Genomic DNA, 27,140 nt, shown 5'->3' with positions numbered 1-27,140 from the left:
GAAAATGTGTATTTGTAGAGCAGATTCTACCCCAACAGTGGGCTGCTAGTTTGGGGACTCCAGTGCCTGCAAGTGCACTGCAGACCCTCATATCAACTCCCAGTGCTCTACAATCCACTTTTAACTACCAATGATGTCAAACTAAATTAGCTGTTCATGTGATTCATTTTTGTGATTATTTTTATTATTTTATATCATTTTAAACTATATATGGAAAGTGCAAGGATCCTGCACTTCCATTGATTGATACTTTGTATTTAGTCAAATAAAACATTGTTGTACCTTGGACATAGACACAGTTTGATTCATTTGTTACAAACCTATACACTACATTATTAGTTAGACAGTGTATCCAGTTTTTCATTTACCCAGCTGCACCCTTATCTAACTACACCAAACAGACATATACAACATTAGACCTACACTACATCTTCCAACAGTATTTTTATTTACTCTGATACAATTACATCAATAGACCCACACCACACCTTAAAATTCTATCCCTGCACATCTGTTAGGATTCGGCAGGCTGGAAGTGGATCCTCTGTGTCAGCGAGGGATTGGCGTGGACCGTGTCGGTGGACCGGTTCTAGGTTGCTACTGGTATTCACCAGAGCCCGCCGCAAAGCGGGATGGTCTTGCTGCGGCGGTAGCAACCAGGTCATATCCACCGGTAACGGCTCAACCTCGCTGACTGCTGAGAAGGCGTGGGACAGAAGGACTTGACAGAGGCAAGGTCAGACGTAGCAGAAGGTCAGGGCAGGCGGCAAGGTTCGTAGTCAATGGCGATAGCAAGAGGTCAGGAACACTGGTAAGGCAAACACTATAAACACTTTCTCTGGCACAAGGCAACAAGATTTGGCAAGGAAGTGAAGGGGAAATGAGGTTAAATAGACAGGGAGCAGGTGGAAGCTAATTAGACTGATTGGGCCAGGCACCAATCATTGGTGCACTGGCCCTTAAAATCTTAGAGAGCTGGCGCGCGCGCCCTAAGGAGCGGAGCCGCGCGCGCCAGGACGAGACAGCCGGGGACCGGGACAGGTGAGTCACTTGGGATGCGATTCGCGAGCGGGCGCGTCCCGCTATGCGAATCGCATCCCCGCCGGCAGTGTCAGTGCAGCGCTCCCGGTCAGCGGGTCTGACCGGGGCGCTGCAGAACAAGGAATGCCGCGAGCGCTCTGGGGAGGAGCAGGGACCCGGAGCGCTCGGCGTAACAACCTCTCTCCTCTCATCCATCTCTATTCCCACAGACAACATTACTATCACATCTACATCTATTCCTAGCATATCAAGTCCTTGAGAAGAAGCCAAAACTGCTGTTATTTTTATATAAATAACATAAAACATAAAAAAAAACATAGTGGAATAGAGTCTGGCATTTTAATTATAATTTCCATTGTTTACTATGCACATTATCCACTCTAGGGAAGCCCCAAGCATGGTGTCCTATATGACTATACCCTGACAGGACATTTAGATAAGGGTTGTCCAAAAACGTACAGCCCCTTTAAGGTGACGCTGGACAAGGGATTTATGATTTTGAGTGCAGTCATGTCTCAAGGGTTTGAAGGTTAATGTCAGATTGGAGGCTCCTTTTCTGCAGATATAAAAGAGCCAAGATCATAAGAGCCAGGATGATGAGGTGTTTGACTCCCAGGTAAATCGCTACTGTTAGAATTTGGGAATGTTGAACTTGTTCTTGTTCTTGAAGACCTAAAAAAACAAAAAAAACAAAGTGAATGTATATCAAGATTCTGCAATGGACACGCTGAGCTGACTACAATATACACATTGTATATCTCCTGCCCAGCAAAAACATACAGTAAACCAGCGGTCTGTCTAGTTCGCTGATTTACTGCAATCACTTGCTGGGCTGAGCCCTATGCTCCGACCCAGCAAGGAAAGAGTTAACTAGTGCTGCTTAGCAGTGCTAGTAAAAGAAAAAAAATTCATGAGATTTTACCATATATAACACATGACAACACATTATATATGCTAAAATCTACTTAATCACCATCCTTGGGAAATGGTTAGGATATGAAGTTAGAAATTATCCCCTGCCAGCCACCTTAATAGTCAAGTAGTCCACAGGTCAGAAAGCTATACATACCCTTCCGTGGGACAGAGCTAGTGTTGCTAGCGAATATGGCGCTATATATTCGCAATTACGAATATTCTTTTCTTTTTTTTTTCACAGTACACATCATAGTGATCATCCCTCTCTGCTTCCAGCTTGTGTGGTGTAAAGAAGGCTCTAATACTGCTGTGTGAGACTGGAGTACGAATTTTCGCATATGTGAAAATTAGCATATGCAAATTCCCGTATATGCAAATTTCCGCTTATGCAAATTTTTGCATATGCGAATTTTCGCATTTGCGAAAATATAATGCGAATATGCGAATTTAGCAAATATCCGACGAATATTCATCCATATGTTCGCGAAATATCGCAAATTCGAATATGGCCTATGCCACTCAACACTAGACAGAGCGATAACACCATTCTCATTCCTGCACTGGCCTGGTCCGGTGTAACCCGCCTTTAGTGACATTATCACTAGAGGTGAGGCTATACTGGACCAGACCAGAGCTACAGCCAGATATGAGGGTGGTTATCATGGCTCTGTTCATAGTGTGTGTTTTTGTTTAAAAAGGCATGTTAAAAATGTATAATGGGAACAGACCCTTTCTGACAGTGTGTTCCCAAACAGAGAACCTCCAGCTATTGAAAAACTACAACTCCCAGCATTCCCTTTTGTGTCTGGGATTGCTGGGAGTTCTAGGTTAGCAACAACTGGAGGCTGCCGGTTTGCGAAACACACTGCTTTATGCACTTTTTTCCCAGGATAAAGCACCCAAAATATACTAACACATTATTTGTTTCTTTACTTTACTCCTTTTAGATACATGTATACAAAGGACTACTTTAGATTTGGAGGATTTCATGTCGGATTCGGAGGGGTTATGTCGATGACCAGCATTTTTTTTTCTCAAATAAAATGGTTATCAAGGGTTAAGGCCTAGACGGTAACAAGCTGGTGTTATTTAGGTTGGAGAGAGCCAAAACAATAGTTGTCCGGATGCTGCTGCTTGGTTGGTATTTGGCTGAGAATGAAAAAAAGAGGGAAAAAGGGTAGGGGTCACCATTTTTTTCATTCTCAGCCAGACACCAACCAAGCAGCAAGAGCCTGACATTACCAGGGCAGACGAGGACCCTTGTGTTTTGCCCTCTAGGCTAAATTATGTCAGCCTTTTACTAACTAGGCACAGTAGTGCCAATTTTGACCCTCAGTCTGCAGTCCTCTTTTTTGTATACTCTGTATTTGCCACAGCAGCGCGCACCCGTGTATTAGGTTGTTGTGCTGGTTATTTTTCTTTTTGCTTGTATTTACTACACAGGGGGAATGACACCCTCTTTAGCTGTGCACCCCTCCCCTTTCTCACAGGTGGTGTTTTAAATTGTATATGGATCCAGCATGTCACCCAATCAGAGGCTATATGCCCAGCAGAGGTGAGTGGTTATGAGTGTTAGGCTCAGAATTTGTGCTAGGGTCCCATCCTAAATGAGGCCACCTCCCCGTTTTGATCAAAAAGAGCCTCCATTTTTTGACCAATGTGTGCTGCTGCAATCCTCCTTTTTGTATACTCTGTATATGCCACAGCAGTGTGCACCCGTGTATTAGGTTGTTGTGCTGGATATTTTACTTTTTGCTTATATATATATATATATATATATATATATATATATATATATATATATAAATATATATATATATATATAGTAATCAGTAGGACATGTGACATTGTCATATACTGTAAGTATTGCAAAGGACATCAGTATATATATATATGATTCTTACAGGAAGCATTGCTCAGTGTTTACATTCCTGAGACTGTGAATCAAGGTTTTACTTATATATGTCAAAATAATCCCTGAATTTATAATTTAGGGCTCCACACTTCAAGTGTGGAATGTGGGTTTAAGACCAGTTATTGACAGTTAAACCCTAATGGTAATGATGTCTCCCCTACATGTTTTGTGGTACCAACCACTTCCTCAGGGGCTATAAGACATACTAGCACGTGCAAGCTAAGTATGCTAAGTGAATAAAAGTGATGTTTTAATATACTGAAAATTTCATAGGAGGGGGAATATAAGCTAATAGGGGTTTCATACCCCGTCACTTTGGTGACTGGGGTTTGATAGTGTATTTTTGTCATTACTCCTTCCTCACTCTGGGCTCTTGTTAATAATTAGTTGTTTAGGGCTAGGCCCTATGTATTGACCAATCTTGTATTTCTAACACTGCAGTATGTCGGGTTTTCTATCTCAAAAATTTTGCCTGGATCAATTTAATACCGAAGCAACCCATGTTTTCTAAACTCAGAATCTCCCTTTGAACCAGATTGACATACAGCAGGCATTTCGTAATCTAACAAAAACATATAAAAGCTGTGTGAGATCTTGGTGGGAGGTCACCAGTTTTGAAACATACCTACAACAGAAAATTGTTTACAGATGCCTGAGAATTCCAATAACTCCTAATTTGCATAGAGACGATATTGCCTTTATACAGGGCTGGGAACAGCTATCAACTGAAAATTCCTTGTGGATGATCAGTTATCTATGCAAATACGAGAAACAATATCTTAAAGTTAGAGAACGAAATAAAGGAGATTTAGGCCTTTGTCAACAATCCAGAATTTGCCACCTTGGAGACAAAACTCAAAAAAAAATCTGGAAATCTTTAAAAAACTAATTAAGGGAGAAAAAGCATAACAAGTATATCAGAGATTTTACTGATTTTGCCAACGGGAAAGCATACACCTATCGAGGTGATAAAATACAATTCACAGCCCAGCAGGCAACGTCAGGATACTGATACTTCAGGTGCTGAGGAGTTTTTCTCTGATAGTAGTAGTTCCAGGGGCAGTACTAAGAGGAAAATGCAAAGGAAACAATAAGAAAACATACGCCCCACAATATTAGAAAGGACCGCATACTGCCAATCCAAGAAATGGCCAAACATGGTCAGAGCCACAAACCAGAACAGGAGCCTATGGTTCTACTTCTATGGTTTCCTCTTCACAATCCCATCAACAACCCAATGTCATGATGAATATACAGGGAAAGAATTCCCTAGTTTCGAATACAATACAGGGCAATGCCACATACCCTTCTGTGAAGCCCCCGGGCCTACAAGGAGGTTTACAACCTTTATCACAGACCACAATGACACTTTTTTTGGCCTACCGGTCCCCCCCAGTTATCAATGGGAGGGGGCAACATGGGGGGGGTTTCAAATATTGAACATGTCGTTGACTGCACATACCATTGGCCAGTAGAGTTTGCTCCCAGTGGGAACGACATGGTGTCAGGTGGTGAGGTTTTAAGTGATAATTCTTTAAAGACCTCAGAATTGCAGATTATTAACCTCTTTTCTCGAGCTCTATCCACTGACGAGATAACACTATTAAAGAAAGGTCTAACATTCACACCTACACCCAGGTTTGATACATTTACATGGGTAAAAGACGTGAACCTTTTTGCTCGGAAATTGTTTTTACGCAAATAATAAGCTGATGGCTTTTGAAGCTCTAGAAGATCTTCTTCTAGAGAATGAGGGGGGTCCCATGGGATGTGTAGGTCCTTTAAGAACTTAAAACCTAAATCGAGAGTAACACCTTCTATTTCCCAGTATGGGAATATTGACACTTTTGTCAATTTAGTGACTAGAGAAATAGAGAAGATCAAGCCAGCACATAACATGATGCATTCAAACCGTACTCGAGGAGAACGTCAAGCACTAGAAGATCAAAAACTAAGCAATGACATCGTAATCAAAAGCTCCGATAAAGGAGGCAACATTTTTATTCTGGATCAAAGGGAATACATGCGTATGACCATGAGTTTACTGGAGGATACTGAGAAATATCGTGTTTTGAGGTCAGATCATACAATACCCTTCCTGAATGAATTAAAGTCACTCCTGTTGCAACATGTTATACTCAAAACCCGTAAGGATGATAACCCATAAGGAATGATAACCTTACACTGGGTGCCAGCGACTATGTGGATCAATTTCTAGCGCCACATGTCACCTCCCTTCCATCTTTTTTAAAGGACACAAAAGATACTGTCACTAAACTACAAGATCTAATTGTTAATGATTCCACTACCCTATTAAGCAAAGATGTTGAGAGTATTTACGCAAATGTTAGGCACAAATTGGGGATCACTGCAGCAAAGAAATTTCTTAACACTCGTAGCATTCACTTTAGGGCACACACGGAGTTTGTAATTGATTTACTCACTTTTGTGTTAACCCACAATTATTTTCTTTTCAATTACACTTTTTATTTTCAGACACAAGGCACCGCAATGGGGTACACATGTGCACCAAATTATGCTAACCTTTTTCTTGGGTGGTGGGAGAGTGAATTTTTTTTTTCTGAGACTTTTGAGATATACACCAAGCACATTATTTTTTGGGGGAGGTTTATTGATGATGTTTTAATTTTGTGGGATGGGGATAGCACGCTATTCCCCCTCATTTATGGAAGCACTGAATCACAACACAATAGGAATGCACTTTACTTTTGAATTTGGGGGGAGGCAAATTAATTTTCTGGACCTTACTATTCTTATTGATGATGAAAACAAAATTCAAACTAAGGTATTTAGAAAACCCACCTCTACAAATAGCTTATTACATTGGCAGAGCTGGCACCCGGTGACTTTAAGGAAAAGCATTGCCATGGGTCAATTTTTAAGAGCCAAATGCAACTCTTCGACCTCAAAAACATTCAAGGAAGAATCTGATGAATTATGCAGAAGATTCGTTGATAGAAGTTATCCTCTGGCTCATATAAGAAAATCCCAACATAGGGCACAGAGGAGTGACAGAGGTTCACTGTTAACCTCGAAAAGGGAAGGGAAATCCTCTTCCATCACTAGGTGCATTGGCACAAATGATGGCCATAGTACTAGAGTATATAATATACCACGGAGATTCTGGCCAATTTTATAGTAAGATCCGGATCTGAGACAAGCAGTGGGAATTCAGCCCCAGATTACATTCAGAAGGGTACCGAACCTTAAAGACATCCTGGTTCGAAGTCACTTCTCTTCATTGAGAGACCGGCCAGCGGATGCGGCGAGTAAAATAGTTGGCTGTTACCCATGTTTTTTGTAAATATCTACCCAAAACACAGGTATTACCAAAACCGCTGGACGGACGGAACTATGAAATTCGACAATTTATAAACTGCTCTACAAGGAATATTGTCTATATAGCCAAATGTGGCTGTGACAAGTTAAATATTGGTAAAACAACACAGAATTTTAAAAGGAAAATTTCTAAACATTTGAGCACCATCCGGACTAACAGTGACACACCACTCGCAAGACATATGCGGGAGTTACAAAGCACTAATATTTTTTATATTAAATTCTGGGGAGTGTGCCAAAAAAGCCTTGGCCAATGCAAAAGTAATCTGGACAAACTTCTATTACAAGAAGATTTCAGATGGATATATAGACTATGTACAAGAAGGCCTTTTGGCCTAAACGAAGGATTCTCCTGTGGAGCATTTATATAAATCTATATAATTTTTTCATTTTTTTCTTTTGTAAACAGGCTTGTTTTTTTTGGTATCATCTTGATCCAATATTTTACTTTTTTCTTTTTCTTTGTGACTATATATCAAAATTATCTAACATTATGGTCCATTTATCCACGTGCAGCTTAGGAAATGATCCTTAGATTTATATATGGAACAGATCAAAATGGCAGCTGTCTGGTACTGGGTTATACTTTTTGACATGTATTTAGTGTCCATATAGAGGAGATTGGAATAGGAAGCAATTCCAATGTGTAAATAACCCATCACAGATATAGGGTTTTCATTAAAGTTATCACCCTGGTGGCCTTTAATTACCAATAGTATTTCAATATGCATTGCGGTGCCAAATAAGCACAGGTTTATTTTTCCTCGGCAGACTCCTATAATTGGTATTGCAGAATATTTAATATAATGGTATAAATATTTCCCTATTATTGAAAATAAAATAGGAATGTAGGGTTTACGACAAAACCTCAGATACTTACCGGTAGTTCCTATGAACTCTGTAAATTATTAATACTAGGAATAATGAATAAGAACACTAATAACAACACAAATTATTCAACATCTTTATTATAGGAGTTCTACCACACAGCATTAGTGCATAGGTTTAATTCATAGTGTCTGCAAATACCTGCCATTATGTCTAAGTGCCCTGGCATGCGCATTGAAATAGTTTTGCTTCAGTTTTTCTAAGTCGGCGTACATGAGCGAGTAAGTCCGGCACTTCTCGCGTCTTGCGCCCGGGACATCTAGCGCAGCATTTAGTACGCACGCACGTGCAAGATTTTGTAAACATCACAAGACGATAACAGGAAACACGTGGTTGCACTGTGTCCTTCATTGGTCATATTTACGTTCCGGAAGGAATACTTTGACACTTGGTTGGTTTTAAGTGATAATTCTTTAAAGACCTCAGAATTGCAGATTATTAACCTCTTTTCTCGAGCTCTATCCACTGACGAGATAACACTATTAAAGAAAGGTCTAACATTCACACCTACACCCAGGTTTGATACATTTACATGGGTAAAAGACGTGAACCTTTTTGCTCGGAAATTGTTTTTACGCAAATAATAAGCTGATGGCTTTTGAAGCTCTAGAAGATCTTCTTCTAGAGAATGAGGGGGGTCCCATGGGATGTGTAGGCCCTTTAAGAACTTAAAACCTAAATCGAGAGTAACACCTTCTATTTCCCAGTATGGGAATATTGACACTTTTGTCAATTTAGTGACTAGAGAAATAGAGAAGATCAAGCCAGCACATAACATGATGCATTCAAACCGTACTCGAGGAGAACGTCAAGCACTAGAAGATCAAAAACTAAGCAATGACATCGTAATCAAAAGCTCCGATAAAGGAGGCAACATTTTTATTCTGGATCAAAGGGAATACATGCGTATGACCATGAGTTTACTGGAGGATACTGAGAAATATCGTGTTTTGAGGTCAGATCATACAATACCCTTCCTGAATGAATTAAAGTCACTCCTGTTGCAACATGTTATACTCAAAACCCGTAAGGATGATAACCCATAAGGAATGATAACCTTACACTGGGTGCCAGCGACTATGTGGATCAATTTCTAGCACCACATGTCACCTCCCTTCCATCTTTTTTAAAGGACACGAAAGATACTGTCACTAAACTACAAGATCTAATTGTTAATGATTCCACTACCCTATTAATCAAAGATGTTGAGAGTATTTACACAAATGTTAGGCACAAATTGGGGATCACTGCAGCAAAGAAATTTCTTAACACTCGTAGCATTCACTTTAGGGCACACACGGAGTTTGTAATTGATTTACTCACTTTTGTGTTAACCCACAATTATTTTCTTTTCAATTACACTTTTTATTTTCAGACACAAGGCACCGCAATGGGGTACACATGTGCACCAAATTATGCTAACCTTTTTCTTGGGTGGTGGGAGAGTGAATTTTTTTTTTCTGAGACTTTTGAGATATACACCAAGCACATTATTTTTTGGGGGAGGTTTATTGATGATGTTTTAATTTTGTGGGATGGGGATAGCACGCTATTCCCCCTCATTTATGGAAGCACTGAATCACAACACAATAGGAATGCACTTTACTTTTGAATTTGGGGGGAGGCAAATTAATTTTCTGGACCTTACTATTCTTATTGATGATGAAAACAAAATTCAAACTAAGGTATTTAGAAAACCCACCTCTACAAATAGTTTATTACATTGGCAGAGCTGGCACCCGGTGACTTTAAGGAAAAGCATTGCCATGGGTCAATTTTTAAGAGCCAAATGCAACTCTTCGACCTCAAAAACATTCAAGGAAAAATCTGATGAATTATGCAGAAGATTCGTTGATAGAAGTTATCCTCTGGCTCATATTAGAAAATCCCAACATAGGGCACAGAGGAGTGACAGAGGTTCACTGTTAACCTCGAAAAGGGAAGGGAAATCCTCTTCCATCACTAGGTGCATTGGCACAAATGATGGCCATAGTACTAGAGTATATAATATACCACGGAGATTCTGGCCAATTTTATACTAAGATCCGGATCTGAGACAAGCAGTGGGAGTTCAGCCCCAGATTACATTCAGAAGGGTACCGAACCTTAAAGACATCCTGGTTCGAAGTCACTTCTCTTCATTGAGAGACCGGCCAGCGGATGCGGCGAGTAAAATAGTTGGCTGTTACCCATGTTTTTTGTAAATATCTACCCAAAACACAGGTATTACCAAATCCGCTGGACGGACGGAACTATGAAATTCGACAATTTATAAACTGCTCTACAAGGAATATTGTCTATATAGCCAAATGTGGCTGTGACAAGTTATATATTGGTAAAACAACACAGAATTTTAAAAGGAAAATTTCTAAACATTTGAGCACCATTCGGACTAACAGTGACACACCACTCGCAAGACATATGCGGGAGTTACAAAGCACTAATATTTTTTATATTAAATTCTGGGGAGTGTGCCAAAAAAGCCTTGGCCAATGCAAAAGTAATCTGGACAAACTTCTATTACAAGAAGATTTCAGATGGATATATAGACTATGTACAAGAAGGCCTTTTGGCCTAAACGAAGGATTCTCCTGTGGAGCATTTATATAAATCTATATAATTTTTTCATTTTTTTCTTTTGTAAACAGGCTTGTTTTTTTTGGTATCATCTTGATCCAATATTTTACTTTTTTCTTTTTCTTTGTGACTATATATCAAAATTATCTAACATTATGGTCCATTTATCCACGTGCAGCTTAGGAAATGATCCTTAGATTTATATATGGAACAGATCAAAATGGCAGCTGTCTGGTACTGGGTTATACTTTTTGACATGTATTTAGTGTCCATATAGAGGAGATTGGAATAGGAAGCAATTCCAATGTGTAAATAACCCATCACAGATATAGGGTTTTCATTAAAGTTATCACCCTGGTGGCCTTTAATTACCAATAGTATTTCAATATGCATTGCGGTGCCAAATAAGCACAGGTTTATTTTTCCTCGGCAGACTCCTATAATTGGTATTGCAAAATATTTAATATAATGGTATAAATATTTCCCTATTATTGAAAATAAAATGGGAATGTAGGGTTTACGACAAGACCTCAGATACTTACCGGTAGTTCCTATGAACTCTGTAAATTATTAATACTAGGAATAATGAATAAGAACACTAATAACAACACAAATTATTCAACATCTTTATTATAGGAGTTCTACCACACAGCATTAGTGCATAGGTTTAATTCATAGTGTCTGCAAATACCTGCCATTATGTCTAAGTGCCCTGGCATGCGCATTGAAATAGTTTTGCTTCAGTTTTTCTAAGTCGGCGTACATGAGCGAGTAAGTCCGGCACTTCTCGCGTCTTGCGCCCGGGACATCTAGCGCAGCATTTAGTACGCACGCACGTGCAAGATTTTGTAAACATCACAAGACGATAACAGGAAACACGTGGTTGCACTGTGTCCTTCATTGGTCATATTTACGTTCCGGAAGGAATACTTTGACACTTGGTTGGTTAATAAGGTGAGTTACCATTGGCCACCAGTGAATAGCTGTAATGATAACAGCATCTGATTGGTTAATCACTGAGGGAAGGATCTCAGGATGTTATAAAAGGAGCCTCCTTAGCTTGCACGTGCTAGTATGTTTCATAGCCCCTGAGGATGTGGTTGGTACCATGAAACATGTAGGGGAGATATAGCTTTTTGTGGTTTTAATAGCATATGGTCCCAAATAATACGTTCTGCAGATGTCTATACATCAATACTACTCCTTTGGGAGAGTGATATCCATATTATAGGGACAGTGCGGGTGTTTTAATATACCTTTGGACCTTTTAATGAATAATGAATAAAAGTGACGTTTTCATATAATGAAAATTTCATAGGAGGGGGAATATAAGCTAATAGGGGTTTCATACTCCGTAACTTCGGTGACTGGGGTTTGGTAGTGTATTTTTGTTATCACTCCTTCCCCACTCTGGACTCTTGTTAATAATGATCCTACATTATAGCACGGGAGCGAGCGCAGGGCATGCAGGTACGCCATATGTCCTTAAGAGGTTAAATGGGTACTTCACTGCCCCAGCATCCAGAACATTTAATTCCGAACACTGAGTGCGGGCTGCAGGGATTGTGATATCACGGCCACACCCCTTGTGAGGTCTTGCCATGCCCCCTCAATGCAAGCCTATGGGCGTGATGTCACGAGGGCGTGGCCGTAAAGTCACGACCCCCGCAGCCCGCACCAAGCATTCGGAATTAAATGTTCTGGATGCTGGGGCAGTGAAGTACCCTTTTAACCTCTTAAGGACGTAGGGCGTACCTGTGCCCACTCCCGTTCTATAATCATATCGGATCTGTCCCGACACCTAGATCAGATCGCGGTGATGCCTGTATTAACCCCTTAGACGCAGTGATCAAAGTTGATTGCCACATCTAAAATGTAAAAAAAAAATACTTTCTAACTGCTCAGCAGAGCTGATCGGGACCACCGTGGTAAAACCGCCGTGTCTCGACCAGCTGAGAGGACACAAAAAGGGTCCCTACCTTCAACCTCGGCGACCGATCGTCGATCTACTGCTTCATGCCTTAGATCCAGGCTGGAGCAATTGAGTGCCGAAAACACTGATCTATGCAATGCTATGGAAGAGCATTGATCAGTGTATGCAATCAGAAGATTGCATGTTGTAGTCCCCTATGGGAGTTATAAATTAGTGATGAGCGACATAGGCCATATTCAAATTCACGATATTTCGCAAATAGATGGAGGACTATTTGTCACATATTCGCAAAATTCGCATATTTGCTGCCTTTTTTTCTAAGCGCCATAAAATTTGCATGCACATTCATATTTGCCATAAAATTAGCATGCGCAATATCGCGTCACATGCGCAATATCGAACTGTCAGGATTCTTTCCTCCTTCCTTGTAAAGTAGCTGCCAAGCATGTTTGCTGTTGCAAACAGCGGCAATATTAATTCTGCGGGCACAGCGGTATCATTAACTCTGGGGGCACAGCGGCATCATTAATTCTGGGGGCACAACGGCATCATTAATTCTGGGGGCACAGCGGCATCATTAATTCTGGGGGCACAGTGGCATCATTAATTCTTGGGTCACAGTAGCAATATTAATTCTGGGGGCACTGCGGCATCTTTAATTCTGGGGGCACAGTGGCATCATTAATTCTGGGGACACTGGGGCATTATTAATTCTGGGGACACTGCTGCATAATTAATTCTGGGGGCATAACGGCATCATTAATTTTGGGGGTACAGTGGCATCTTTAATTCTGGGGGCACAGTGGCCTCATTAATTCTGGGGGCACAGCGACATCATTAATTCTGGAGCACAGAGGTACAATTAGTCAGTACAGGGCACAGTGTTTGTCGAAAATGTATTTGGGGGAATAGAGTGTGGCAGTAATGTCGCAGGGGAATAGTGTGTGGCAGTAATATACCAGGGGCCCAGTGTGCAGCAGTATTATATTTAGAGGGTACAGTATAATATTAATTAATGGGGGCACAGCGGCATCATAAATTCTGTGGGCACAGTGGCATAGTTAATTCTGGGGGTACAGTGGCAATATTAATTCTCAGGGCACAGCAGCATAGTTAATTCTGGGGGCACAGCAACATTACTTCTTGTGGGGGCACAGTGGCAGCATTAATTTTGAGGGCACAGCGGCATAGTTAATTCTGGAGGCACAGCGGCAATATTTAGCAGTCCAAATGTAGTAAAGCTGACTGTGTGTTAGTAGCAGAGCTGAATAACTTGGTAGCAACAAGGTGATATTTAGCTAACACAGTATGCAGAGGCATTGACAACAGCCTGGGTCATGCACTGAAGAATCAGGAAGATATAAGGAGGATCAGACAGAGGCAGAGTCAGGTAACACGCTTGGGTTAGGAACACAGTAGATCAGAACAGCAGCAGATACCTTCGCTAGTAGTTAAACTGCCCTATTTCTCAGGCACCACAGGAAGGAAGAAGTGATGAGTGCTCTTATATAGGTGGTGCCTGAAAGGGATTAGAGGAGGAGAGGAATCAGGGACACAACAGACCTTTATTAAAGAAACAGCCCTTTCACGTGTGGCCCCTATGGGGGACGGGGTGGCAGGAGCTGCCGCATGTAACAGTACAAAGAGGAATGTTCAGGGTCTACAGTGGGGAGGAGGAACTGACCATGTGGCTTGGCTGAGGTAAGCAGCGAGACATGCTGTACAGTAAAAGAAACTTCCTTTTTATCTAGGCATAAAGAAGAAAATAATGCATGACTCCTAAGCAACAGTATCCAAATTTATGGCAAATATAAAGAAATCAGCTAAAATCTGCTAAGAGCATTGTGCAAATTAATAATTAATTAATAAATAATTACTAAATTAAAGTGTACTTGTCATATAGCCAAAAAGTGATATGTTAGTCTGCACCTAATCCTGATCATGTATATGTAATTTGTATGTGTCTAGGACCTATATATCCCTAACAAATAGCAACACACTTTACGGCCGGTATCCACTATGCTGCAAATTAAAGAGTAGTCTGTCTGCATAAAGATAGATGACCCCCTAGTGGCGACTATTTTCATTATTTATTTTTTAGTTAAATTGACATTTTTTTTAAATAAATGTAAATTTAAAATAGTCATCTTATTAGTAGTACTACAAAATATAAAAAGTTTTTCATAATGACAGTGCCTCTTAAAGCCAAACCCGATCCTAACAGCTCAACAATTGATTGCTTTAGTCTGAATACATTTACTAACTGGTCCTGGTGCCTGATAAAATGGATACAGTGCTAGGAGATCTACGACTGGCTTTGTTATTATTATTAATATTCATATTTTTATAACGCTCTTGGTTCCAGGGCACTTTACATATGCTACAGGTTAATATACATGACACAAACACAGGGACAGTAAATGTAATACAGAGTAAATTGCAGACCAATAGATAGGGGGAGAGGGCCCTACCAGCAAGGGCTTATAATCTACAAACAGGAGGGGAGGGAAGCAGTAGGTGAAGGGGACAGCTGGTCGTCTATGAAAGGTTAGGAAAGTAGCTGGTCTGAGTGCAGTGGCAGCAGGATTATTGTAGGTCATAGACTTACCTGTAGAGATGGGTCCTCAGGTTGCTTTTGATGGTCTTGATGGTGGGTAATAGCCGGACAAGTAGGGGTAGTGAGTTTTACTTTATGGGGGAAGCACAGGAGAAGTCTTAGAGATGGTTGTGTGACATGTTGATGAGGGGAGAGCGCAGCCGGAGGTCTTGAGATGATTGAAGCTTACGTGAGGGGCGGTGTCGAGAGATAAGATCAGAGATGTATGGAGGGGACAGGGTGTGGACGGTCTTGTATGTCATGGTGAACAGTTTAAACTGAATTTGTTGGGCAACAGGTAGGCAGTGAAGGGATTGGCAAAGAGGAGAGATAGAGGAGGAGCGAGGGGAGAGATTAATTATTCAGGCAGCGGAGATGAGGATGGATTGAGAGAAGAGTATTTGATGGAGGCCACAGAGGGGGATGTTGCAGTAGCCCATGCAGGAGATGAAGAGGTCATGATCCAATAGTTTAGTAGAGGAATGAGCGGAGTCATCCTGGACTCTTCCAGACAAATAGAGCATTTTAAAAGAAGCAGATAATTCATGCAGACTAAAGCGATCAACAATTGAGCTGCCAGATTTGGCTTTAGCTGCATTTACTGCATGTTTGCCCAATACTAAAAATAATATTTTATTCCAGACCATAACCAAGCAACAGACGAGATAAACTAATCTGAAATATATTGCTTTAACAAAAAAAGCTATGAATAGTTCTCCTTGGACTTACTATTTACATGTAGTTTGGTCCCACTTCCATACCGAATTATTGGGTGAATGTTATTCCCGACACAGAACCGGAGCATCACAAAGCAGTAATATGTTGTATTATCGGCATCATTAACCCCCTTAATATGGAGATCAGTCGATCCTCTCAGCTCCGTCCTCCCTCTATATCTGGGATCAACCATCACTGGCAGTGGGTGATAGGCATAGATACCCCCCGGGCTGCCCGCTCTCCAGAAAACTGCGGTCCACAGAGGGTCACTATCTGACTGGTATGAGCAGCGGAGGGTAGCAGAGCCGTCTTGGTCAGGTGAGGTTGTCTTTGGTTGCTCAACTTTAGGTTTTGAATCTTTAGATTCTGCTAAAATAAAAATTTAAAATACAAAATATCATATTATTACCTAATAATTCAGGTTATAGCTTTTTGTTGTTGTTTTCACCCCTGTCTGACAAAAGCCATAATGGTTTTATTTTTGTGCCAATATAGTGTGAGTTTGTAATTTTCAATTCCTTTATTGCTGAGGCTGGAAGGGATGGAATGTAAGTACGACTACAAAAAGACAGAGTTTATGTCTGATTCTAGCCATCATTCACTCTTTAGTGAACAAAGGTTAATTTTATATACATTTGTAGAAGAGAAATAAGAGTTTGCGCTGTTTTTTTTTTTTTTTTTTTTCTCTATATTTACTGTAGGCCTATTCGAGGCCCACCATTCCTACATTCTCTTTTTGGCAGCTGAAATAAATAAATAGATGAAAAAAAATGCCATAGATTTTACATTACCTCCCCCTGCCAATCATGATAGCGAGTTGACTCTGTCCATCCTGACCCAATCACTGCAGCAAAACATCAGTTTTCTATAGAGAACTTATCAGCCTATATTTTCTATTTACCGTATTTTTCGCCCTATAGGACGCACCGGCGTATAAGACGCACCCAATTTATAGGTGCAAAATCTAAAAAAATTAAGATTCTGAACCCAATAGTGGTCTTCAACCTGCGGACCTCCAGATGTTGCAAAACTACAACTCCCAGCATGCCCGGACAGCCGTTGGCTGTCCGGGCATGCTGGGAGTTGTAGTTTTGCAACATCTGGAGGTCCGCAGATTGAAGACCACTGCATAGGAGGTAATACTCATGTGTCCCCGCCGCTCCGGACCCGTCACCGCTGCCCTGGATGTCGCTCCATCGCTGTCGCTCCGGAACGTCTCTGCTGCCGGCTGGGTATCCTCTCTCTCTGTCACCGCCATCACGTCGTTACGCACGCCGACGTGATGACGAGGAAGGAGAGCGCCGGCCATACAGGGGATCCCGGCACAGAGCAGACACCGAGGAGGCAGGTAAGGTCCCTCCCGGTGTCCTGTAAGCACTAACCCGGCTGTTCAGTCGGGCTGTTCGGGACCGCCGCGGTGAAAACAGCCCGACTGAACAGCCGGGTTAGTCTTATTTTCGCTTCAGACGCGGCGGTCAGCTTTGATCGCCGCGTCTGAAGGGTTAATACAGGGCATCACCGCGATCGGTGAGGTCCTGTATTAGCCGCGGGTCCCGGCCGTTGATGGCCGCAAGTACCGCCGCGATAGGGGTGTATTCGCCGTATAAGAGGCACCAACTTTCCCCCCCCAGTTTGGGGGAAGAAAAAGTGCGTCTTATACGGCGAAAAATACGGTAAGCGGCTGCTGTAAAGCTGCAATATTGTAATTTCAAGCTATGTCACAAAAGTCACTGTATGTTTACAGTTAAACCCCATTATATGTCAATTTCTGAGGATACATTGTCTTGATAATTATACTGTATAGTGTCATGCTAACTTCAGCTGCAGTTCACATATGAATTAAACAGACTGTATTTAAAAAAACACAATCCTCTATGAACAGTTTTTTTTTTTTTTTTACAACAATTAGTGAATCGCTTTTCTGTACAGTCTATTTATTTACAGACTAATGTGGGCCAGTTATTTGTGTCATTTTTGTGCACCATGTTGCCAATCCTGTTGGTTTCTTCCAATACATCCATGTGCGTATAAACACTGTGGGGGAAATTTATCAAAATCTGTTTAGGGGAAAAGTTGCTGAGTTGCCCATAGCAACCAATCAGATCACTTATTTAATTCTTAACAAGGCAAAATGAAAGAAGCAATCTGATTGGTTCTCTGGACAGGATTTGAGAAATCTCCCCAACATTTTTATTTATGTATTTATTAAAAAAGGTTAAAAAATAAACAAATATCTGTTAATGTAATGTGTTTTTGACCCCTTAAAGGGGTATTCCAGGTAAGACTCCTGTCTCGGGAAACGCCCAGTTTAGAAGGGGCTTGCTATGGGGATTTGCTTCTAAACTGGGCGTTTCCCGAGACAGGTGTCATCAGAGAGGACTTAGACAGAAAAGAACAACCTTAACTTCCGAAGCTCATAAGTACTGAAAGGATTAAGATTTTTTAGTAGAAGTAATTTACAAATCTTGCTTGCAACAAGAAACAGCGTTCGGCACAGCCAGCCATTCAGCCAAAAACCGCTCCTTAGTAGAAACAGGTGTGCACAAGCGCCACCTCCGGTGGGGTGCTCAGCCTTGACAGGATCATAAATCAGATGTGTAGAAGAATGTGAAATGAGCCGCACTCACCACGTCCAGGTAGCAACAAACTTCTTTATTTCTTAAAGTGCAGTTAGGACATACAGGTGCAGGGAGACAGGAAGGCTGGAAAATCCGGTAGACTGGTCACAGCCGTATCGTGCTTCCGCACTTCGTCAGACCATCAACAGATTTTCCAGCGTTCCTGTCTCCCTGCACCTGTATGTCCTAACTGCACTTTAAGATATAAAAAAGTTTGTCGCTACCTGGACGTGGTGAGTGCCGCTCATTTCACATTCTTCTACACGTCTAAATTACAAATCTGTTTAACTTTCTGGAGCCAGTTGATATATATAAAAAAGTTTTTGCCTGGAATACCCCTTTAAGGATGCAGGAATTTTTATTTTTGTTTTCACTTTTGATTTTTCCTCCTTATCTTTTAATAATCAAAATGCTTTCAGTTCTCCGCCTGCAGACCCATATGAGGGATTGTTTATTGAGGGACTAATTTTACTTTGTAATGACATCAATAATTTTACAAAAATATCTATAGCGTAACAAAAAAATAATTTGTGGGGCGATATGGGAAAAAAAAAACACCATTTTGTAAATTTTAGGGGCTTCTGTTTCTACACAGTGATTTTTTTTTCTACACATTATCTTCATTCTGTGGGTCCATACGATTACAATGATACCCAATTTGTAAAGGTTTTATTTTATGTTACTACATAAAAAAATTAAAACTTTTTGTATGAAAATTTGTCTGATTGAGAAATAATAGAAAAAAACATCATTCTTTATTGAAAAATTCATACATATAATAACAAATGACGATAAAAAAGCACTCCTACCACAACCACAAAAACACATTAGACAACAGAAATGTATTATGTAACTTGCCCTATTTCTAAAACACAGCTTGTATTCTGTGCTATATAAATAAATAAATACTATTATAATTATTAATTATTATTATTCAGGGCTTAGGGGTCTTAGACAGTGTTATACATGACTCTTAGGGCTATTGGTGAAGTTCAGTTGAAACCAAATTTTTTGCTGCTGAGGTTCGGTGAACTGGCCAAGGTTTACTACTGGAAAGTTCCTTCGTCTCTAAATATGGATCTGTTATAATATGCCATTCAGACATTAAAGAGAAACTGACAGCCTGTTTACCCACACTAAACAGAACATACTGGGCTATAATGCAGGTGAACATCTTTAAAAAAGTTGTTGTCCCCCCCCCCCCCCCCCAGCAGCCATTTGCATGTTTATTACAGGGGTGGACCAGACTGGGAATATTGAGGAGGCAGGGGAGCTTGGCGAGCTGGCTCCACACCTCCATTGCACAGAGCTGTGCAATAGGAAGAGAGAATTAACCTGTCATAACTCTACAAATACTCAACAGATTAAAGTAAGTGACAACTCTCTTTTTTCTGTTGTTCAGACACGGTATAACCCATTTTATTGGGTTTATTGCGGGTGCACGGCCTGTCAATTTCTGATTAAGACACATCCAAAACTATCAATGAGAGACTCAGGGCCTGGACTGATGACTTTTTACAGTCTTTGGATATTGGTCTTTTCTTGAAGATAGCAAAAAGACTCTGAAATCTCTTGTAGAGTAGAGTGGACTTCACTCTCCAATCCATGGATTATTTACTTAAACACAACGTTGGGGTTTTGATGAAAAGTTTTTCCTGCAAGTGCAGGGAACCCAAATGGGCTGGAGATTTTTACCCACAGTAGCCAATCTGTATACAGATATATCCATTCCTCCTAAAATCCTTTTGGTCAAGGCATTGGATGATTTCCTTGAAATTACAATCTGGAACTCGTCCACAAGTTTAAAAATTACTAGAACCAGAATCTGCTTAAGGGGGTTCTCCAGTGGATAACAATTTATTTTAAATCAACTTTTACCAGAAAGTTAAACATATTTGTAAATTACTTCTATTAAAAAATCTTAGTCTTTTCATCACTTATCAGCTGCTGTATACTACAGAGAAAGTTATTTTTGAATGTATTTTCTGTCTGACCACAGTGCTCTCTGCTGACACCTCTGTCTATGTCAGAAACTGTCCAGAGCAGGAGAAAATCCACATATGAAACCTCTCCTGCTCTGGACAGTTTCTGACACGGACAGAGGTGTCAGCAGAGAGCACTGTGGAGTACCCTGTGCTTTAAAAAAAATTCATAACCTTCTAAGGTCAAGAAAAAAATAGAACCTGACCCTGGTCCTCATTCCCGTACTTGTTCCCTGCAGGTCAGTTTCTCCTCAGCCCAGTCCCCAGATCTTCTGTCTGATTCCTGCTTCTGAGCACTTGGTAGCGGAACTACCAGCAGAAAAAAGACAGAAAATCAGGGGCCTGGACAGGGAAGAAAGGGAGCAGCCGCGGACCAGCGGGAGACTGGGGAAGGTAGGTTTAGGTTTATCTTCCTTTTCTTTGTCCCAGGAGAATATGATTTTTGAAAAATGCTGGTAACGCCTTTACGGTGACGTCTGTTTTTTGTATTGTGGTTATTATCTTGTTATAATGTACAGTATGTTCTGCGTTCATCTCAATTCTGAGAAACTCCATGTTTTGTATTACTTCTATATTTAGATATTCTGATTGGTTTTATTGGGAAATGGTGAGAATTCAAGTCTTCAGAATTTGTCTCTTACCTAAAGCTGCATCTTACCTGCAAGTATGACCTGTGTGCCGTGTATGGGTGATACTCCATTGTTACTGCCGTGTATGGGTGATACTCCATTGTTACCCCGTAGTTTTGTCCTCACTTTGCAGCAGTATTGCTTGATGTCATCGGATGTCACCTTATTTATTCTTAATGACAGATCCTGAGGAAAATTCACTATCGACCTTCGTCCTGTAATAGGTGACAAGTTCTTATACCGTATCTCAATTAACTCATTATTCTCAACACACAGATCACTGCTCCCCGCAGACCAGGTGACTTCTTCTATAATATTAGGAGCTTTATTGTGAACTAAACATGGTATAGTGAGGTCTTCTCCAATAATGGCGGGAACCACATCCGTCTGTTCTACTGAAAATTCATCTGTAAGAAAAAATAAAGTCACATACCTAATAAATATATGTCACAGGAAACCATGTAACCTCATTCTAAAATATAAAAAAGTTTCCTCTTTTCAACTGAGCAGAATAATGACCCAGAGTTCCTCACATTTGTTGTATTGAGATTCCTGGATCCAAAGGTCAAAGAGCAGGAAAGAAGGTGGAAAACCCACAATTTGATGCGACCACAATCCTCAAAGTCTCCCCGTTATACATCCTATGACGCACAGATAAAGGCAGCAATCAAATATATCATAGACAAATACGAGGTCAAGGCCTTTATCATCCAAGATGAAGCTATTACCACCATAGCCTCTACAGTAAGCAAATGAACCACAGAAGAAAAGCAGAACAAAGAATGCAAAACCAATAACATAATGATGAAAAATATACACAATCTATATTGAAGTCCCAAACTAGTACACCACATATAAAACAACTTAAAAGACAGTATCCATGAGTGGGGGAATGTAATCTTCAACTGCCCCCCCCCCTCCCTCCTACCCAACATATGGGTCCCTAGCCAAATATAAAGGTATTATAAACCTAGTACACAGGTGTAAATAAAAAGTAGAATAGTATTATAACTCAAATATAAAAAGTGCATGAAAATATGTGCAAAGATATTCAATAAGAGTAATACACTATATAAATACTCAAATACAGTCATATAAATACCTAAAACGTGAGCAGCAAAAAAGTATAAATATACACGAATACCGGGATAAATGCACAATGTGCTGCCTCTCACAACACCCCTATATCTAGTAATGCAGGATGTAATTGGGTGGTCCCCCGGGGTGGTGAGGGTGCCCTGCCCTATGGATAATTACATCCTCTTCTTCCATTACTAGATACACGGGTGTTGTGTGAGGCAGCATATTGGGCATTTATCCCGGTATTAGTGTGTATTTATATACTTTTGCTGCTCACGTTTTAGGTATTTATATAACTGTATTTGAGTATTCACATAGGGGGACATTAATCAAAGGATTTATGCATTTTTTTTTGCTTATATTTGTCTCACATGTCAGGATTCGGCAGGCTGGAGGTTGATCCTCTGTGTCAGAGAGGGATTGGCGTGGACCGTGCCGGCGGACCGGTTCTAAGTTGCTACTGGTATTCACTAGAGCCCGCCGCAAAGCGGGATGGTCTTGCAGCGGCGGTAGCAACCAGTTTGTATCCACCGGCAACGGCTCAACCTCTCTGACTGCTGAGATAGGCGCGGTACAAGGGATTAGGCAAGAGCAAGGTCGGACGTAGCAGAAGGTCAGGGCAGGCAGCAAGGATCGTAATCCGGGGCAACGGCAAGAGGTCTGGAACACTGGCTTGGGACATACAAGGAACGCTTTCACTGGCACAATGGCAACAAGATCCGGCAAGGAAGGTAAGGGGAAGTGAGGTTATATGGGGAAGTGCACATATGAACACACTAATTAGAACCAGGCGCCAATCAGTGGCGCACCAGCCCTTTAAATCGCAGAAAGCCGGCGCGCGCACGCCCTAGGGAGCAGGGCCGCGCGTGCCGGGACAGAACAGACGGGGAACGAGTCTGGTAAGCGGACCGGGATGCGAATCGCGAGCGGGCGCATCCCGCATCGCGGATCGCATCCCGTCAAGGGACATTATCGCAGCGCTCCCGGTCAGCGGGTCTGACCGGGGCGCTGCGAACAGGAAAACGCTGCAAGCGCTCCGGGGAGGAGCGGGGACCCGGAGCGCTCGGAGTAACATCACAAAATGTCACACGTGAGACATTTTGCATTTTTGGGCAACTTTTTAACAGAGAAGTGAGAAAAGCAAAATCTACAAATCTTGCATTGGTTTGCTATTTTCATTTTGGAGCATGCAGTGTTCCTGAATTTATCAAGTGCGACTTTCGCACAAATGTCGCTTCACGCTTAAAAAACTCACAAATATGAGCAAAGTCAGACCTGGCTCGGGAAAACAGCGTAAACAAGCTGTAAATGAAATTTCTTACTGTCAGACATTTGCTTGTATTAGCGCCGGGGATGGGTGAGTCTGGGGGACCACAGTCTTGTAGGGTCAAATTATTTTACACTCCTACACGTTTTTTTTTTTTTTTTAAAGGGGCCTTCCTGATCTTGTAAAACTACAACTTCCAGCATGCTTATTCAGCCCTTTGCTGTCTGGGCATGATGTGAGTTGTAGTTTTCCATAATCTGTTAACCCCTTAAGGACCGCAGTTTTTTTTTCATTTTTGCACTTTCGTTTTTTCCTCCTCACCTTCTAAAAATCATAACGCTTTTAATTTTGCACCTACAGTTTTTTGCACCACCAATTTACTTTGTAATGACATCAATAATTTTACCACAAAATCTACAGCGAAACAATAAAAAAATAATTGTGGAGCCAAATTTAACCCCTTAAGGACCGGAGGTTTTTCCGTTTTTGCATTTTCGTTTTTTGCTCCTTGCCTTTAAAAAATCATAACTCTTTCAAATTTACACCTAAAAATCCATATGATGGCTTATTTTTTGCGCCACCAATTCTACTTTGTAATGACGTCAGTCATTTTGCCCAAAAATCTATGGTGAAGCGGGAAAAAAAATCATTGTGCGACAAAATTGAAAAAAAAACGCTGTTTTGTAACTTTTGGGGGCTTCCGTTTCTACGTAGTACATTTTTCGGTAAAAATGACACCTGATATGTATTCTGTAGGTCCATACGATTAAAATGATACCCTACTTAGGTTTGATTTTGTCGGACTTCTGGAAAAAATCATAACTACATGCAGGAAAATTAATACGTTTAAAATTGTCATCTTCTGACCCCTATAACTTTTTTATTTTTCCGTGTATGGGGCGGTATGAGCGCTCATTTTTTGCGCCGTGATCTGAAGTTTTTAACGGTACCATTTTTGCATTGATAGGACTTATTGATCATTAAATGATATAAAAAGTGACCAAAAATGCACTATTTTGGACTTTGGAATTTTTTTGCGCGCACGCCATTGACCGAGCGGTTTAATTAATGATATATTTTTATAATTTGGACATTTCCGCACGCGGTGATACCACATATGTTTATTTTTATTTTTATTTACACTGTGTTTTTTTTTTTATTGGAAAAGGGGGGTCATTCAAACTTTTAATAGGGGAGGAGTTAAATGATCTTTATTCACTTTTTTTTTTTCACTTTTTTTTTGCAGTGTTATAGGTCTCATAGGGACCTATAACACTGCACACACTGATCTTCTATGTTGATCACTGGTTTTTTCATAAGAAACCAGTGATCAACGATTCTGCCGGATGACTGCTCATGCCTGGATCTCAGGCACTGAGCAGTCATTCGGCGATCGGACAGCGAGGAGGCAGGAAGGGGCCCTCCCGCTGTCCTGTCAGCTGTTCGGGATGCCGCGATTAGCTGCGGCTATCCCGAACAGCCCGACTGAGCTAGCCGGGAACTTTCACTTTCACTTTTAGCCACGCGGCTCAGCTTTGAGCGCGCGGCTAAAGGGTTAATAGCGCGCGGCGCCGCGATCGGCGCTGCGCGCTATTAGAGGCGGGTCCCGGCTTCACTATGACGCCGGGCCCGCCATGATATGACGTGGGGTTACTGTGTAACCCCGCGTTATATCAGAAGAGCAGGACCAAGGACGTACCGGTACGTCCTTGGTCCTTAAGGGGTTAAAAGATGAATAAATAAAAAACTCGTCATTTTGTACCTTTGGTGGCTTTTGTTTCTACGCAGCGCACTTTTCAGTAAAAATAACACCTTATCTTTTAGGTCCATACAATTAAAATAATACCCTACTTATATAGGATTGATTTTGTTTTACTTCTGTTTAAAAATTTTAATTTTATGCACGGAAATTTGTAGGTTTAAAATTTCCTCTTCTGACCCCTATAACTTTTTTATTTTTTCATATACAGGGCAATATGAGCCATTTTTTGCGCCATGGTCTGAAGTTTTCATCGGTACCATTGTTGTTTTGATGAGACTTTTTGATCGGTTCTACAAAGTGTCCAAAAATGCACAATTTTGACATTGGTATTTTTCTTTTACTTATATGCCATTGACCGTTAAATATAATTACATTATATTTTTATATCTCGGACATTTACGCACGCGGCAAAACCATATGTTTATTTTTTTTATTATTATTTTATTATGTTTTTATATTTTCTTAATTTCTTGGTCTGTGTCATTCTTTTTTTCTTTCCATTTCTCAAATTTACACATATCTCAAATCTTTTACACATATCCAGAGGGGACAGAATTGAGGTGACTTGGGGGTGAAAGGGACATTGTGGTAGACTCCAAACCTGGATTTTCACGGTCAGAAGTCATTTGCAGCACTTGGCGGATCAGGGTGATTTTTCTTTTGAAGTCTCTTCTTTCCCAATTCTGACATTTGCCCCAATGTAAGAGGCATTTTCACAATCTATAGGTCTGTAACAACAGACTTCACTGGACTCCAGAGCTCATCGGATCTATCTTGCTTCTTCCCGAGCTCATGTGAGGCATTTTATTTTTTTAATAGGTGTTTATCCAGTTTTTTACCCATGTGTGACATAATTATTACTTTTGTGTGACTTTTTGATCAAAATGTTGCATAGAGGCAAATGAGAACAAAATTAAAGGAAAAACACAGAAGCAAGTAAGACAGCAATGAGTGAGGTACGTAGCCAAAAGAATTACAACCACCCGGCAGCCTAGAACATCTGCCAGCTATGTTGTGCAGCTACAACTCCCAGCATGTCCACACTGGAAGGGCATGCTGTGAGTTTTACTTGCAAAACATAGCAGCATGGTGATGAGGTCGGGTATACCTGCACCAGAGCTAGCCTGAACACAGAAAGTTTAAAGTACCGGTTAGGACTTTACTTATTCATTGCCCAGATTTGACAGTGAGCCATCTCCAAATCCTGACGGTAGTCAGTAAAAAATCATTTACAGAGCAATATTTTAAAAAATATAAGTGAGAGCCGTCAAACACATACCAGGTTAACAAAAGAGAGATTCATGATTTAGAGGCTTACACTAAGCCCTGGCTTAAGAATGCAGTTCATCTATAAAAATTTGAAATGACATGTGGGGGGGGGGGGGGGAGTATTTAGTCAGCCACCAATTGTGGAAGTTCTCCCACTTAAAAAGATCAGAGGCTGTAATTTTCATCATAGGTAAACCTCAACTATGAGAGACATAATGAGAAAAAAATCCATAACATCACATTGTCTGATTTTTTAAGAATTTATTTGGAAATTATGGTGGAAAATAAGTATTTGGTCACCTACAAACAAGTAAGATTTCTGGCTCTCACAGATCTGTAACTTCTTCTTTAAGAGTCTCCTCTGTCCTCCACTCATTACCTGTATTAATGACTCCTGTTTGAACTTTTTATCAATATAAAAGACACCTGTCCACAACCTCAAACAGCCACACTCCAAAGTCAAAACCAAAGACGAAGGACACCAGAAATAAAAGTGTAGATCTGCACTAGGCTGGGAAGACTGAATCTGCAATAGGCAAGCAGCTTGGTGTGAAGAAATCAGCTGTGGGAGCAATTATTAGAAAATGGAAG

General features: G+C 40.8%; 1 protein-coding gene across 2 annotated transcripts in view; it reads right to left on the bottom strand.

Moving 5' to 3' along the window:
- Positions 1–373: 373 nt before the first annotated feature.
- The window catches only part of LOC130367588 (uncharacterized), a 74,210-nt gene continuing 47,443 nt past the window's right edge, over positions 374–27,140 (bottom strand). The window contains exons 3-5 of one of the 2 annotated variants that reach the window (XM_056570098.1): positions 21,201–21,578; positions 15,955–16,311; positions 374–1,713 (exon numbers count right to left, since the gene is read on the bottom strand). In XM_056570098.1, coding sequence (XP_056426073.1) covers positions 1,550–1,713; positions 15,955–16,311; positions 21,201–21,578 — 899 coding nt within the window. In that variant the 3' untranslated portion in view covers positions 374–1,549. The remainder of the gene's footprint in view (positions 1,714–15,954; positions 16,312–21,200; positions 21,579–27,140) is intronic. The other variant, XM_056570099.1, reaches the window with a different exon arrangement.

Source organism: Hyla sarda, chromosome 4, assembly GCF_029499605.1.
Source record: "Hyla sarda isolate aHylSar1 chromosome 4, aHylSar1.hap1, whole genome shotgun sequence".
Classification (NCBI taxonomy): Eukaryota; Metazoa; Chordata; class Amphibia; order Anura; family Hylidae; genus Hyla; species Hyla sarda.
The sequence above is the reverse complement of the archived record's forward strand: the minus strand, read 5'-3'. Positions and strand labels throughout refer to the sequence as shown.